This window comes from Phragmites australis, chromosome 7, assembly GCF_958298935.1.
Source record: "Phragmites australis chromosome 7, lpPhrAust1.1, whole genome shotgun sequence".
NCBI classification, from domain to species: Eukaryota; Viridiplantae; Streptophyta; class Magnoliopsida; order Poales; family Poaceae; genus Phragmites; species Phragmites australis.
Window position 1 is genome coordinate 23,962,745 of NC_084927.1, and position 16,918 is coordinate 23,979,662.

General features: G+C 40.9%; 2 protein-coding genes and 1 pseudogene across 4 annotated transcripts; all 3 read right to left on the reverse strand.

Moving 5' to 3' along the window:
* Nucleotides 1-131: 131 nt before the first annotated feature.
* On the reverse strand, nucleotides 132-3,027 carry LOC133924267 (uncharacterized). Its single transcript, XM_062369728.1, has 4 exons — nucleotides 2,712-3,027; nucleotides 2,461-2,583; nucleotides 1,622-1,840; nucleotides 132-934 (listed from the first exon to the last, which is right to left on the reverse strand). Exons 1-4 carry the CDS (start codon nucleotides 2,874-2,876, stop codon nucleotides 503-505), a joined length of 939 nt encoding a protein of 312 aa, XP_062225712.1. The 5' UTR covers nucleotides 2,877-3,027; the 3' UTR covers nucleotides 132-502.
* A 4,128-nt stretch (nucleotides 3,028-7,155) lies between these two features.
* LOC133925499 (uncharacterized) lies at nucleotides 7,156-7,605 on the reverse strand (annotated as a pseudogene).
* Nucleotides 7,606-8,481: 876 nt separating this feature from the next.
* LOC133924268 (regulator of nonsense transcripts UPF3-like) lies at nucleotides 8,482-15,680 on the reverse strand. Of its 3 annotated transcripts, none has more exons than XM_062369731.1 (13): nucleotides 15,165-15,680; nucleotides 14,196-14,302; nucleotides 12,795-12,890; nucleotides 12,595-12,693; nucleotides 12,416-12,495; nucleotides 12,228-12,329; nucleotides 11,408-11,510; nucleotides 10,520-10,617; nucleotides 9,967-10,444; nucleotides 9,824-9,889; nucleotides 9,597-9,715; nucleotides 9,448-9,496; nucleotides 8,482-9,233 (listed from the first exon to the last, which is right to left on the reverse strand). In XM_062369731.1, the coding sequence occupies exons 1-12, from the start codon at nucleotides 15,302-15,304 to the stop codon at nucleotides 9,458-9,460; spliced, it is 1,527 nt and encodes a 508-aa protein (XP_062225715.1). In that variant the 5' UTR covers nucleotides 15,305-15,680; the 3' UTR covers nucleotides 8,482-9,233; nucleotides 9,448-9,457. The 3 variants fall into 3 exon arrangements, with proteins under 3 accessions (XP_062225715.1, XP_062225714.1, XP_062225713.1); XM_062369730.1 differs by having other exon boundaries at nucleotides 11,408-11,507; nucleotides 15,165-15,455; XM_062369729.1 differs by having other exon boundaries at nucleotides 9,443-9,496; nucleotides 15,165-15,455.
* Between the last annotated feature and the right edge of the window lie 1,238 nt (nucleotides 15,681-16,918).

A 16,918-nucleotide genomic window follows, 5' to 3' on the forward strand; every position in this document is an offset into this window, starting at 1 on the left:
TCGCATTTACTTGACAGACATGACACGGTAGATGCATCAAAGACATGGGGATGAGATTAGCATGAGGACTCCAAACTTCAGAAAGGAACAACAATCAACATTGCAAAAATCGTGCAACGGCTGCAATGGTATAAATGAAAGAACACATCTGCATTACCGCATATAACCTTTACTTTACTCTGTCACATTATTTCAAATTTTCCGGCAGTAGAATGTCCAGTGCCGTATCCTAAGTTCCATACACTCTACCCTCATGAGTCCTGATAATTCAAAACAGAATGACAAAAACGACGCCCACTGCGTTTCAATGTTCAAACATGGATATTTTAATCACAGAAGATAATGCATCATGCTGATCAAGCAAAAGGGGTCATTTTTTACAAGATACTGCCTTTTCAGGGTGCGAGGCACAGCTATCAGATGACAGTCTTTGCACAATCCTTTAACATAAAAATATGATATTAGCTATCAAGGATTTGATAGACCTTTTCTGCCTCATACTTCACAATTGCTGCTCTTTCGCTCTCTTCCGGGCCAGAGCTCGTTCTCTAGCGGCAGCAAGTGCATCATCCGTTCTTTTGTAGTGATCCTCTGTAATCTTTGCAGGCTGAGTGTTCTGTGGGGTCTGAGAAGCATTTGATGGAACATCGGCATTTTTCTCAGTAGATCCAGCAGCTGTTGAATCCCTCCGTCGATTTGGTGAGGGTTCTTCCACACTTTTAGCCCTCTCTGATCCTACACTGGATTCTCTTCTACTACGCTTAGGAGAATGATCAGAGACTTCAGCATCAAAACCGCTAGTTTTAGTACCATCTGGTTTATTGTCTGACTTTTCCGGGTTAGCATGTTTTGTATTGTCATGCGTCTGTGCACCAAAAGCAACATTATTCTGAAGCCCAAAGTAAAAATCACTCAAGTCTTTCTTTTTAGTTACCTACAAAAAAAGGACAAAAACATTAACCAACAGATAATATGGCTGCAAAATATAACCATATGAGCTCTTTTTGGAGCAAATCTGATTTGCAGATGAAAATAAGAGACAAACCATCTTGCACGTCATTAGTTTTGTGAACAGTAAAGGCATGCCAGAGATGTGATAAAAAGTAAGGGATGTTTACAGGTAGCAGATCATATTTTGCAGAAACATAAATAGATCGCCTGCTGGAAATGAAGATATTCCTGAAGAAAGAGACTAATTGAAAAGGGCTTAATAAAAAGTGTTTTATATAGCTATAGCATCCGAATTTGTAGGCATCAATGTTCCTTTACTCTCCTGTTCTGGTGCCACAAATGGGGCTGATAGCACACCAGCGTAATGAGAAAATGGTAGAATCCAAACCAATAGCTTGATGATCAATTATAAACTCAAGCCTCAACAACAGTGCAGCAGCCATCCAATTTACATGCAAACTTCGGCAATGTGAACCAGCCTTGCTCATAGTCATGGTTCCGTTGGAAAGAAATAAATGATATTCATATCATATTCAAAATTTCAAATAAAGGATAGAAGTTATAATGCCACTTCAAAACAACAGAAAGAGAGAGTACAAATAGGAACCCATGAAGATAACATCGTAGGTATACAAGAAGCAGCATGTAGTTAACACGTGAGTAAACTTACATCTTCCTTTTCTTCTTGACGCTGCCGCTTTCTCTCTTCCTCCAGCCACTTCTGCTGTTCCTCAAGTTTCTTCCTGTAGGCAGATGTTACAAACTTATCCTTGTCACCAAAGAGGTGGTCCTCCTTACTCCTCTCTTTCTGAAGCTTCCTCTCATATATTATATCCTGTTCTCGTTTACGTTGTTCTGCTTTCTCCTTAAGTTGTGCGATATATTTTGACTGTAAAAAGGAGAGGTGCGGTGTTAAAGAAAAATGTTGATAAAACTAAGAGCTAGTGGCTCAAATCAGACCGTATGAGAAAAATATCTTGTCAGCATATGAAACGTGGAATAGAGCTCTTCTTTGGAAAGCTTTCATTCAAATATAGATCTATCATTTAGATGCATTGTATGGCACGCTATCAGCTGTGGCCTATATAGCATGCAAAATGGAATAGCTACATGAAGGAAATATCTTTCTCATTGTTAAATTTGAAGATCTGGTGAGTGTCCATATCCCATGCTAATTTTCAAATACTAGCCTCATTAAACATTCAACAGAAGCAAACAATTCCTTTTGCCAATGAAGAATTATGGACAAGCATTCCTAAAAATAGAGGAATTGTCAATTAGCTCTAAAATCCTTATTTAACCTTCAATTCATCGGCCAAAGTTCATCTCACAAAATTAACGTGTTAAGAACCAAGGAAAATCTCCTCACATGCTCCATTTTCTTCCCACCAAACACTAAGAAACATGACGCATAACTAAGCTAGCAACTAGTCTCCTTCGCCAAAATTAACCATTTATACTCTTTCAAACTGCAAATAAGAAATCACGGACGCAGGACGGAGGAGTTACCTCGCGGACGACCTTGTCCTGCATCTTGGGCCGAGCAGCCTTCTCCTTCATCTCGTCGTACACCTCATCGTAGGCGAACACCGAAGGGTCCTCCTCAATGGCCTTCTTCTGCTGCTCCTTCACCTGCGCTTGCGCAACACCATCCGCCCGAAGAGGGGGGGAGGGGGGAGAAAAAAAATCGATCGTCTCATGGCCCGGCACACAAACGGTAGAGAGAACGTGCGCACGGGGAGGGGACAGGGGCGGATTACCTTCTCGAGGGAGCGCTTCTTGGAGGCCTGGCGGAGGATCTCGGCCTCCACATCGTCGTCGCCGTCGTCGGCGAAGGCCGCCAGGGGCCGCGCCGGCGGCGGCGGCGGCGCGCGCGACGAGGACGCCGCAGGCTTCGTGCGGAGCTGCAGCCCGTACCTCTGCATCGCGGCGGCGGCGGCGGCGAGCTGCCGGCTCGATCGGCTCCGGGGAGGAGGAAACCCTAGGCTCCCGGTGTCGGCTTGAAACCTTGGAAAGAGAGCACGCACCCGGGGAGCGAGACAGAGAGAGGGAGAACACGGTGCATTGGCTTTACGTTTTCTTCCACGGATGACGGCTTCCATGCGGAGTCGGCTCGGCTAGCTCAATGGCTCCGTGGTTTCAATTTTTCTTTAGTGCAAACTTCACTCTAACCCTATATCGGTATATACTTGTGAATTTTGAACCATATTTAACAGTAAGTATCATCAAAAATCATATATTTTACACTAATTTTTCGCTTACAGCATGTTTAATAATTAAGCATTTGATCATACTCATGTGATGAGAAGTTTCATTTACCTCATCTTCACAAATTCAATTAGATGGGTAAATTGTTGCCTCCAACCCAAGATTTCTTCCTCTTAGATCATTCTTTACTTCCCATTTAGCCTCAAGTTACTGGACCTGCCTCTACTTGTTAGATCTCCAATGTCCAAGTGACACTGCTCGCAGAATTCATCATTTGCTTATATTCCTTGCTGATGCCACCACTTTAAGTTGTCGCATGCAAGTCCGCTCCTCTTCAGTCATGTCTATCTTGCATTCGCCTCTCCTTAAGTCACCACCTGAACCGTCGCACCACTCCGACCATATCTACCTTACTATTGTTTCAGTGCCTATCTCCATAATCATATGATCAGATTACGTATAGGATGTTGACTTTTTAGATGGTCGGCAGCGCCATAAACTCGATATCATCCTATATGATATGGAGATGATGCTCTAGCAATTTGAGGTCAAATGGGAAGCAAACAACAAAGAGTAAAACCGAGAGAAAGAAAGCTTTATCCGAAAACAACAATCCACCTTCTAGATGAATACATAGAGCTAATGTGGATGTAACTGATCGTCACATGAGAATGGTCAAAAGTCTATTCCTTAAACACGATGCAAAATGAAATATTAGAATCAAATATATATTTCAAAGTGAAAGTTGTAGTTAAAGGTGGTTTAATACATGGTCTAAAGTGAAATTTATTATTTTCTTTAGAATTAGGCTTCATTCCTTTGGAAGGAGAATAGAGCTACCGGGAAATCCAATTCTTCTACATACTCTTATATGCATAGGAATCAACACATTCAGCTCTGTGTATTCACCTAGTGTGTATTTAGTTGTCTCAATCTCCCTCAGCCTGGTCCGGTGGATGCAAATAATTTTAAAGACAAACATGTTTGTTTGCTTGCATCCACTATTCCATCCTGCCCCATGAATGCAAATATACGGTCTCATCTTAACCTCACTCCACAGCTTGGCCCGACGGATGCAGGCTCTGCATTCGCTCATGCGGGCAAATCAATTTATTAGTATTACAAAATTATTTTCATACGAATAACTGATCACAATCTCAACTTTTACATCTGCTCATACGGCCTCAGATCTAGTCAATCAAGCAGAAACCCATCTCAATTTGTTTAGAGAGATACAATCAGTCAAACACTCTTCTTTTCAACAAATATAACTCTACTCAGTCTACTTACACTCAACCTATTTATACGATGCAGCTCTACAAAACCTTATCTAGGAACTAAACACACCCTTATGTCTTACTCTCGTACACAAGATAGATACACACTTAACACTTATCCACTCACATGGTTTACGAGACATGTGAAAACGTATGTATTCCAGAATTATGGACGCTAGTGCAAAGTCTGGGACCGAAAACTCAGGTGGATCCAATACACACACTGCTAGCGTCTAGAAAATAAGTAGGTCAAATCATCGGACGATCTTTTAATTTCAACTAGTTGAGTGACCGTGCATTGCAACGAAAACAAAAATTGCATAAGATGACATCAAGCATATACAGAAGCTATTGCTTACATCAGTGGATCTAAGAGTGATTCTCTATTGTAACGACTTCACAACTCAATAATTGGCAATTTGACATGAAATAAAATGAGAAACCCCAATGTTACTCGGTATTCATGTAATGCTAAACAAACGGATGATGAAATAGAGCAGAATAACAACACCTACCTCGTTTCCCAACCAACAATCACTCGCAACTTGCTCCTTCTGTACCACTAATATAAACTGCCTTCTTCCCCCTTTGGTATCTCACTGAAGTTTGCAAGCACAGCACCAGAACAACCAGCCACTTGATATGTGCGTGCTCCTCCTTCTATCATACCTAAGCACCACTCTGCACAGGACACCTTCAAGGTTGCAATAACCTGTTGCTGCCCCAGCTGGACTAGCACGGGCTCACTGCTACTCTTCATACGTAGATGTATAGTCACCTACAACACGATCCACTTTTTTTTAATATAAAATCAATTATTTTGAAACAGATGTTATATTGAAATCTTGAAATCTAAATGACATCATCTGATAATTATTCATAGTACCTGGCAATTGAATAGGGGTCCTTGTTGTTTCTGTACTAGTCATAATGCTCTCTTGCACCTGATATGGTAGAGGAATGTTTTACCTTTGGTACGTATCATTTCTGCGCAACCAATCAGTACTATCATACGGAGCAATGTTCTCCTTGTTGGATGCAGTTGGGAGGGACGTGGATGTTTGATGTTGTTTGACAGTTTCAAGGGTGGCTTTAGTTTTCTTTCGATGATACGCTTTACGTTTCTTTTTCAGAAATTCATCTTTTTCTTGGCTAGACATTTGCGCATACCGGTCCCTTGCCCTTTGCTTCTTACGTTATTTAGGATCTGCGATCGGTGGATATGTAGCGGATGTCGTGGGTACACCAACATTGATATTGCTGACCCCATCTAGAAAGGTACAACATGTATTTTATCGTAGAGTATGAAATGAGACCTTAGGATAGAAGTTCTTAAGATTTACCTGTGCTAGTGGTGTTGGATAGGTCTCCGAATGGAGTGCGACCCCTGGTTCGTTTCGAAGATGCCATATGCGAGGAAAACGCTAAATAAGAAGCAGATGAAAATATAGCACTTGACCAACAAAATTAAAATGTAGCAAAAGCGTAGCAAATAGTAAGGGATAAGATGAATGAATATATGCGCTACAACACTACAAAGATCAGAAAATGGGATACTGGACATGATTTGGCAGAGAAATGACATGTTACCTACAATACTTTCTTTATGATTTTATTAGGCTTCTTTTCGTGATCAGTTACATGCAAGAATTGATCATAAGGATACATTGGAAACTCAGAAGGAGAGGCCCTAAAGATGCTTTGAATTCATGTCGTATAGGACTCGATATCCATCTAAACCAAACATAAGGGGTCAGTTTAGATGGAAAATATTTTCAACTGCTGAGATTAGTAAATTCCCCCACACTGATAATACCATATCAATTAGATTAACATACCACAAATTCAGGAATGTATGTTCAAATAGAAGAAATCCAAAAGGAATAAGATGATAAACCTGACAGGTACTCTAAATTCTCCTCAGAAATGACCAAATAGTAGCAATTAGAAATGGATCCAAGTTTGTACAGTTCATTTCTGTTAAAGTTTCATAACATTCACAAGACTGTACACATAACTCAACTCTAACCTAAACCTTATAATATGCCCTTGTTAATCCATGATACCAAATATACCATAGCATGCGTCTCATATCAGAACCCCAAATGTAAACTGCCAAGATTACCGGATCGTCACAACCAGCACTATGTCTCAACCATACAATGTGACTGACAGAGCGCAACAAAAGAAACCACAGGAAGAGCTAAAAGTTGAGTGTATGGACAGACATAAGAAGGTAAGGATATAATTATAAGCTAATGGTCTCACAGAGGGTTATCCAAGCCATCTTTGCCAGTATTTAGATTACATTAAATTTTAGGCAAGTAGTACATAATTGATACAGAATGTATTGATAACATAAGAAATAGAAAATACGCTCAATTTTGTATCTTCCCTACATATCTGAATTAGCGAACGAAACAGCCTAGCTGCAATTATAGAATCGAGTTCTAACTTGTAAGTCCATAACTCCACAACAAATCAACAATCCAATCGCAACTAAAGGCAGCAACTTTATAAGGTTAAAGAACTTGAGGGATCTAGTCTAAATTCTCCAACACGAAATTCACACAAGCAATGCATAGAGAAAACGAGGTTGGATTCAGCACGAAATTCACACAAGAAATTGCTCATACAAACAATGTCATAAAAAGATATCAACTCATCATATACTAATTTCCCCTAACAGAAATTTGCTGCACAAAAAGAGCGCGTTCGCTTAGATGCAAAGGTATGATCTCGTACCTCGCTCAAGCAAGATGTCAATGATTTGGGCGTTGTCGATGCTCGCCGTAGAGTGGATCGACGCCCACCCCTCCTCGTCCTTCGCGTTCATGACGATGGCCGCGGCGTCACGACCAGCCTCTGCAAGCGCGAGCACCACCTAAACCCACCACAGTATCGCAAAAACGTCAAAACTCTAAACCCAGACACCCAACATATTCGATTTTAGACAGCAGAAGACCTCTTTGCCTGGTGGTGGCCAATAGCGGCGACAACATGAAGCGGGGAGCGGTCGTCCTCGTTGCGAAGGAAGAGGGCCGCGACAAGGTCGGTGGGGGGCAAGGGAGGTGAACGAGGCAGCGTCGCCGGATTCTGTCGCGAGGAAGAGGTCCTTCTCCGAAGGCTGGAACCTAGAGGGGGCGCCAGATGCAAGCGAGGGTGCCATCGCTAGGACTTGGAAGGGAGGAACAGATGAGGCAGCAGGTGAAAATGGAGGCAGGTGGGGCAAGCAGATAGGAGGCAGGAGATCTCAGAGGCATGTGGAAGGAAAGGAGGTAACGATAGCCAGGAGATGCGACACACGAACCGAGCAGGCGCGCCATAATAAACTAGGCATATGCAGAGGGAAAAATGAAGCATAGACGGATCAAGGGTGGCAGAAGAAAAGCTGACAATAGACCTATTGGTGAATTTTTAAGTAAGAAAGATGTTTTTATGATTAATCGACATGGTTTTAAAATTGGTTCACAGGTACGGTAGATTTGAGCCTCTATGTTTCGACAGGCTGTGTCAATTTTGACCGCCTTCTTGTGTTGCTTAAACCATCTCCAACGGTTTCCCTTCAGGGGCCAGAATCCCTTCACGATGAAATTTTCGTTCCCTTCAGCGCTCCAACGGTTTCCCTTCACGGTTCCCATCACGACGGGATTCCCAGGGTCATTCCCTTCAGGACGGGATTCTCTCTCCATTCCCTTCACGATTCCCCTCGAGGGAAAACTATTGGAGATGAGAGGAAATAAAGAGAATGAGAACGAGGAAGGGAATCGGGAAAGGAACGAAATGAAAGGAATATGGTTGAAGATGATCTTATAACTACAACTTTAAGTACCAACTTGGCTCAAATCATGACTCAATTTTGCCAACCAAACGACGCGCCATTACTATTTACATGATACCTTCAAGTAGTTCTTCGATGCAGCATAAAGCTGACTTGACAGAAATCTAGCATCAATGCTTAGATTTGGCACCTAGAAGACCACCACACTGAATTAAAATGTTTTTTTTTCTAACACGGAAAGCACAAGGGGATAGATACCGTCCGTCAACCATCAACGCAAGGCAACATCACTTAAGATTTAAAAGAGCAAGCACCTTTGATGCTGTACATGCATGTCATTCTTAACATCATGAACCTCCCCACTCCCCCAAAGCAAAACACACACCAGAAGTCAAAACAATCTCACATCCCATTTAGTCGGAAACATAAAGCTAAGATGAGATGTCACTTTGCCCTCTAGGGTAACTTTCTGTTGCGGCGAACCACGATTGCAGCAGCTGAACACAGGGGTATCATAATCTACTAACTAAATTCACCTTTATTTAGCAAACCGGGTGGTCTGATAACTCTTATCTCTCTTTGTAAATACACGGCACCTCTAACCTGTAAACAGCAATCAGAACCAGACCTCTTCTTTCTCTAGAGATATTTACATCCATCTCTGATGAATTGTCGAGGTTGTGTATAGCATCCAGGGGTCTTGGAAATATGTGACCACTGTCACGAGGTACTGATGCCAACTTAGTCTCCATTCATTGCTCCAGGAATAGCAACCTTAGGCACACAAATCAAATCTCACCCATAGTGATTGAGAGCTACCTACAGGTCGGGTTATGTTCACTATTTCTGTGAATCAAATCAAGCTCCATTTTCAGCTTTAGCTGAGACTTTGATTGACAAATCTGAGATTGCACTTCATGGCAGCATTTGATTGATGTGCATTTTGTTAATATACTTCACAGGATCAACAGCTAATAAAGAAGAATGAGCTGCAAAATCCAAATTGATGAGTGTATCTGCAAAAAAGTTGATAAATTAGTGTGAAACTGGTGTTAAGTTTCTAGATTTGCTAAGACCTTTTTTGGTAAACATTCATGAACAGAACTCCCTAAAGAATATTATATAGCAGAGATGTACAACAGATGGTGCTGACAAGGATCACGTAAGTGCTATAGTGATACGAACAAGAGCTCAAAGGCATTGAATAAACTATAGAGTAGCATACCATACCATCAATGACTCACGAGCCCGTACTTGACTTTTGAACCCATACTTGTCTCTGCACATGCCGTTTATGGTATTAGAAGTTCGAATGAAAAGGTTAAAATCATGCCTTTGCAATGAGCCACGGGAAAATAAGAAATACATAATGATCACACCTCATGAGCACCATAGCTGGCAGTGCCCCTCTTTGAAGCCTTTCCATCAGATGTGCTAGTAGTGATTTCCGTTTCCTTCAGTCCACGCGGAGGACCACGACGGTTAGCATGCCTATGTCCTGTGAATTGAAAAGTGCCACCATGAACCATAGTGCACAAACTGATCAAGAAAACATTAATGCAGCTTATTTTGTAATCACTAGTCACAAACCAAATAATAAACAAACCATTTTCTACAGGACCACCGTGAACACCACCATGATTCCTTGTGTCTGTTTTTCTCTCTCCATGACCTGCATCATTAAGTCATACAGTTAATAAAGTAACTTGAGAATCACCAGCAACAAAATCACTTCAGCAAGATACGTACCATCTATTTGCTGAGAGAAATTATCACCAGAATTTGACTGCATTAGTGCGAACTCAGATGATGAGGTATGCAAACCACCTCCAGATGCAGATTTGTCATAGCTGCGAGGGGCCCATACACCCCGGTCTGGCCTATCTCTATTTCTGGCATGCCTTTCAATCTTCTCACCAGTGGGTACAGAGCCATGGAGATGATTAGCCTTCTCGTCAAAATGGCTTCTCTCAGAATTTTCGACTATCTGATCTTTCACTATGGAACGCGAGTTTAGACCCCGTGGTGGCCGCCTATCCTTTTCAGTGTTAAACATGTGACCTTCCTGCTCATGTTGAGAAGTATTTGCATTGCGCACTTCCTTGTTTGAAAGTTTAGTCTTAACAATTCTGCCACTGGCCTCAAGTCGCTGGTCTTGTCTAGAACTTGACGGTGGTGCATTCTTCACAGGGGTCAATAACTGCTGCTGGGTTGCGCTGTCAGATGTCTGTAGCAAAAGTTAATCAAACAACATAGGTCCAAGCTAACAAAACTGCAAAATCTGTGGCATGTGCTCGCTTACATTAGAATCAACCCTTGCTCTTCCTTTCAAAAGGACAATTCTGTCCCTTTTAGCCTCAGCAACCTGAGCAGATCCGGATGTTCCCCCAATTGTCGCATCTAAGAGGAAAAACAAAACGAAGCAATACGATTAACATAAAAAATTGCACCACTCATAGCATGTCGTAAGCTGATAATTTGGAAGAGTGGATATTAACTGGACAAGACAAGAACAAATTAGTTTCCCATTCTCGAAAGGAAACAGGCCTCCATGCGAAAAAAACAATAAAAATGTGATACATAATATATCTTTATTTATAGTTGGAAAAGTAGCGTAACAGTAGTAAAAGTAGCTGATGCCATCCAATACGAAGGACAGTTATCATTCCCATAATTGGACTGCTAGCATCGGCGGTAGCAATAGCGTGATCTCCTCACTTGATCTACTGTCACACAGCAGCGATCGAACCGAATAAGGAAGAAAAACTCAATCCAGGTTTGTTGGTGGCTCTGAAAAAACATGCTTATTTCATCATTTTTGTAAAACATTAACTAGCAGCTAAACATTCAAAATGGTCAAGGCTCACATATAGATCTACATAGTTTCCACTGTGCAGCGCAGCGCAACAATGTCAACAATGTCTTAACAGTTCTTACAAACTTGGAACGTGGACTACTATTCCCCTATTATGTAGGCCGGGTGAAATTTACAGTAATGTGTCTCACAGGTAGGTACCATTGTCCATACATTAGTTGATACAACATTTTAACAGCACATAGAGGCAAGGGTAGGTAATAGTAGAAAAACCACTTAGTAATACCCGCTAACATAAAAAAGTACTGTTGATAGGAACAGTTGAAACAAAAGTACAATGATTAACAGTTTCTTGATTCGGTAGCAGTGTACCACCTGAAGTTTCAGCAATAACTTTTTCCCTCTGTTTATGCTCCTCTCTCTTTGGCATTAAGATGTAAGTCGGTTTCTCCTTAGCACTGTCACGTACAACATACTGCTGGCAATCACAGCAAAGCAGCAAAATTAATAACTTTCAGGTCATAATTTATTTCACAGAATAAAAGGAAGGTAACATCTGTTGTTTTCTTGGTTTTTGGCAGGTACTCATTATCAGAAGAACAAATTATGGGACACAAGGCAGCGCTTCCAGCAAATCAGTAAGGCTTGCTACAAAACATCACAACACAAATGATCCAAAACTTAAATTAAACAAACTGAGCTTGCTAGTGCCTCGATTGAATATCATGTCAAACAAACGTCCATAAGAGTTGAAAATAGAAGATAAGAAACAATCATGACCAGAAATTTAAACAATTTTGATGTTGTTTAGAATATATAGACATATTGGAGCACACTATTCAGAGGCACCAGAGCCAGAGAAAATGGAACTGGATAGAGCATAACTATGGTATGTTTGTATGGCAGACCATAACCATAGGTCAATATTATAGAACATCTGATGAATTATAAGAAACATGGTGATGGTTAGTACAGTACACGTAAAAAGGAAATTAAACCGAAGGTAAGAATATCTCCAACATGACAATCCATAAGTATCCCCATTATGTGAAATCTAAGTATAAACAGAGAATAGGAAGATTATTTTCAGAAAAGTCAGGCAGGGATAAGACAAGGAAACATATATATGAACTAAATATACCCTATTTCTTTTGCCCATAGAAAAGTTTAGAAAGTTCTCCACCAAGCAAATTACCGTTGATGTGGAGGACCTGCGCTTCTCAGAAGACCTTTTAGAAGGTCTGGAACTGCTTGTTGCAACACCTGCAACTTTTCTGCTAAGTCTACTTCCAGATCTCTGCAATGTATGAAAATGCTACCAAGTTAATTGTTGATTAAGAAGAATACAGTACTATGTTATCAATTAAGGAACTAATAATGTACCTGAGCCATACTCTTAGCCACCCTTTGCTGACGAACATAAATCATAAGAGGTGTCATAACAGGTGCCTCCTTTCCAGCAGCTGCCAAAAATAAACATGTAATATTACAGAACCCCATTTTATGCTTGCAATATTTGAACAGATATATTAATCATAGATAGTGTTGATGGCATAGTTTACCTGTCCTTTCAGCTTCTTTCCTTTCAAGCTGAATTTCAGCACTTGGCAGATGCTCAGTAGGTTTTGAAATAAGCTCAAGAAACTCCAAGTATTCCGGATCTAGTTATTCCAGAGAAAACCATTAGCTGAGTTAGAATAATGATAAATATGACGGTATGGTACTATTGGACAAAAAATTAGATAGTGTGATGATCTAGGACCTTTCATTATAGTTCCTTCACGGCCATCCTTCTTAACATTTGACTTAGGAACCTGTTGCGATGGTGCATATTCCACAAGAGCTTTAAATTGAGCACCTGATAGAGAACAAGGGGAAACATGCATGACACAACATACAAAAAGCAGATCATAGGTGCAAGCTCAAAAAAAAAAAAAAAGCTGCAAGCATATGCTCTTTTGTTGCAAAAAGGGGCTTCGCACGTTTATTATGGTAAGTAGTTAATTTCTGTTTCAGCGCAATACTGTAATAAACAACCAGAAATGTTATCACACCAAGATATGCAGTGCTTGCTTGCATCAAACACCTCTGAGGCTCTGACTCTGACCCAAGTTGGACCAACATGTAAGTCCCAGGACAAGAATACCATGATACACTATCATTGTTAATGTATAGCATAGTGTTGCTACCTTATTTAAGTACATCCAATCTAATTTTTTATTTAAGCATCCATGCTCAGGATCAAACTAAACATAATGGAATTAGAATATAAAAATAAGAAAATAGTTTAACTCGAACCTCAATTGTGGCATCATGTTCAAAATAAGCATCCACGAAATTTATGATAGTACATAGTGTACAAGAGATAGTAAAGTAGCAAATGGTAACTTCTAGTTATACTTCCTTCAGCACAAAAACGCATAGTTCCAAAATGCAACATTTGACCATAAATTTTCTGTTTTGAGATATTGCAAAACATCATAAGCAGTAACATAAGCAGTTGTCAAGAAAGTAAACCATACTGTTTTTTTATTGTATCAGGTATTTTATATGTCAGCTTGTGCAAGTGAAAACAGGTGCCTAATTTAATTACCTAGAGAAATTCGGGGTAAAGTTTCCATAGTGGCACTTCTAAATTTCGAAAAGCACTAAACAAGGTAACTGCGTAGTACTTTTTTTTCAATCTCAAACTAGTGCCTTCGTATTGATTTTTTACTAGTGTCTTCCCCTTGGATCCATTCTTTTATGCTCATCAAGTAAACAGAAAATGGATTTCCATACACCATCAGGTCCAATAGACATTGCTCATCTGAAATAACTATCACTAGTCTACTCAACAGCAACCAACTTTAGTTTAAAGGCTGTGTAAATGCTCCATCAAAATTTAACGCCATTTGTGATGTCACACAGTAACATGGTTGATGCAAAGATCCTATCATGTAGTGCTAAACTTAAATCACCAAATATAGGAAAGAAGAAAAAGATTGTCTCACTAATGAACTATTATTTATGGTCTCGTAAATAAAACTTACAATTGTTGCTTGAAACTGATCAAATTGACATCATATGATCGTATGAATATAAGTTTTGCATCCTGAACATGCATTACATAAGAGGAATGGAACAAGAGAAACATATTGGGTAACAAGATGAAGAAACTTACCTTTTTCATTCACGAATACATGCCCATTGAAGAACTCAGCAAACTCAAAAACGTCTTCCGGGCACTTGAAATTAAGGTACAGTCGAGAATACCTGTGATTCTTTTGGCTGGATAAACAAAAAAGTGACAAAGAAGAATGTCAATATCATTGAGTTTCCACAGTTAAGTACAACAAAATTTGCCTAAACAGCTAAATTGCTATATCCGGAATAAAAAAAGCTCAAATACATGATCAGGTAGAAAAATTCTACTGAGCTATGTTCCCTTTAGAAGAAAAAAAAGGAAGCATGCTTCATAAAGCACTACATAAAACAGGTAGATGCAATGCAAGTGTGATCAATAGAAGAACTAAGCAGTCACATCAAAATAGCAGGACCACTGGATAGGTGAGTCAAATAAAGATATATAAATTGTGAGTCATTCAAATTAATCCATCCTAACCAAGAACACAAAGCAATACTACCCAACCAAATTACTTAATCCATCCTAACCAAGAACACAAAGCAATACTACCCAACCGAATTACTTAATCCATCCTAACCAAGAACACAAAGCAATACTACCCAACCGAATTACTTAATCCATCCTAACCAAGAACACAAAGCAATACTACCCAACCAAATTACTTCTTTCTGACTGACCGAGCATGCAATGCATCAGTAAAAATATGTTCGTGTGGGACAAATTGTAAAAGGTACCACACTAGAGAGAACAACAATTCCACAACTCAGTAACTAATTGGTCACAGCTCTACCTCCCTATTATAAGGATCAACAATTCAAAATTACAATTGCTGGTAACAAAACTACCAGATAAACTAGCAAACGGAGTGTAAGGGAAACGCCTCGAAAAGTTAGTCGCCTGCCACAATTCATAGGTTAAACAGTTAATACCCCAAGCCCTAACTACCGCCCGACTCCCACCCACCCACACGAACTTCACACGCACGGGGATGGAGGAAGCGCGGACCTGGCATTGCCGGGGCGGAAGCACGCCCAGTCGTACCGCCCGGCGAAGCGCGCGTCGACCTGGTCCAACACGGTCTGCTGCGCGATCGCCGGCGGCAGCCGCCGGAGCACCACCTTCGTTCGGTGCGCCGGGTCCTTCATGTGCGCGCGCGACGACGCCACCTCCAACCCCTCCGAGTCACGAATCCTCCCAGCGAATACCCTCACCCCCACACCACCGCACCGCACCGTCGCAAACCCTAGGGCAGGGTCACATCGAGGCAGGGCGGGCGGCAGCGGGATCTGGAGGAGGAGGGTGGGGGTGGCTAGGGTTTGGAGGGGATGGCGATTTCTCTCGCTTTCGTCCGCAGCTTTCCTTCCCTTCTCCTCTCTCGCGTCGTCGCGTGCGAACTTTTTTTTTTCCTCCGTTTCGTCTCGGGTGTGTTGGGGTTTGGGTTTGGGGATGGGGATGGGAAATTTGGGAACTGTCGGAGATTGGGAGAAGAGGAAGAGGCGAGGAGGAGGAAAGAAAGAAAAAAGTCAGATAACGAAAAGAAAAGAGAAGGAATTGAAAGAAGATGGAAAGAAAATATAAATATAGAGAATCTGGGAATTGGAGAACCGAGGGTGTTGAAAAAATTCAGCAAAATCGCCTGATTTTCATTAATAATAATTGCTCATGGATAAATCAGTGAAGTATCCATATTTTGCACCGAAGAATCTAAAGCGAAGAAAACCCTAAAAAAATCTAAATTAATAACAAAATGTCTCCATCGAAACCTTTGAGTTGATAGCTGTGCTAGGTTTTTTTTATAGGATAATTGTGCATGTGCCCCTAATTTAGGATTTATCCTAATCTTTTTCAATTTGCAATATTACCCTTGCTTCGAGCAATAGAAGTTGTCGTTGCCCCCACCTTTCACAAACTAAAATAATAAAAAATAGAAGGAGAAATGAAGAGGGTAGTAACATGACTGAAATGCCCTTCATTATACTTCTCGTTCTCCTCGCACTTATCCCTCTTCTCTCTTCTGTTCATCTCCCCCAACAATGGTGAGGTCTAGTCCAGCTAACGGTGAGGTATGATCCCTCCTCTTGGACGACCGATCGAACCAGAGGCAGGGCAGGGATGAGAACGGGAGGCAAAGGAGGGCACATGGCAATAAGCAGAGGCGGCGTGCGATGGAGGTTCTCCTTTTCGTCAGAGCTCGACATGCAGCTTGTGTGCTTTGGTCCGCTGTGTGAAGAAAGCATGTGTACCGATATGTCTGACGGCCACCACCGCTACGAGCTACATCCTGTCGTTGCTGAAAGGATCAAGATGCTCTAGAGTAGGGTGAATTGGGTTCAAAAAACTTTTCAATAATTATAAACTAAGAGCAAAGAATCAAAACAATCTTAACCTATATATGTGCTCTAGGTTTCTAGTGAGTCTATCCAACGCACAAAGTTTTGCATCATAGCTCTGTTCCTAGTCTAGCATGAAATTTCTGCAAATATAAATGTGGAATGTAAATTGCACAAATTAAATGCTAGATGGTAATGCTCAAATTTAAAGAGAGGAACAAGAAAAGCTCATTTTTTTTCCCGACACTCTCTAGTGATAGTCATTCTTCACTCATATTGGTGTACTCCAAACCGATACATCAGCATCTTGGGGCTTCAATACATCATCACCATGAAGCTTGCTAAGATCAAACACCACTAAATCATCTAGGGTATGCCAATAATCAAGAGTAATAAGCCAAAGACCTCATTTAACCTAATCTAAGCTAA

Bases quoted from the DNA above. Each gene is read 5' to 3' on its own strand.
- LOC133924267 (XM_062369728.1), bottom strand. From the start codon at position 2,876: ATGCAGAGGTACGGGCTGCAGCTCCGCACGAAGCCTGCGGCGTCCTCG. The intron at 1,841-2,460 runs GTAACTCCTCCG...TCCTTTTTACAG, and splicing joins AGGACAAGGTCGTCCGCGAG to TCAAAATATATCGCACAACT. The intron at 935-1,621 runs GTAAGTTTACTC...CTTTTTTTGTAG, and splicing joins GTCAAGAAGAAAAGGAAGAT to GTAACTAAAAAGAAAGACTT.
- LOC133924268 (XM_062369731.1), bottom strand. From the start codon at position 15,304: ATGAAGGACCCGGCGCACCGAACGAAGGTGGTGCTCCGGCGGCTGCCG. The intron at 12,891-14,195 runs GTAAGTTTCTTC...GTTCTCTATCAG, and splicing joins TGTATTCGTGAATGAAAAAG to GTGCTCAATTTAAAGCTCTT. The intron at 10,618-11,407 runs GTGGTACACTGC...TTTTCCTCTTAG, and splicing joins AGTTATTGCTGAAACTTCAG to ATGCGACAATTGGGGGAACA.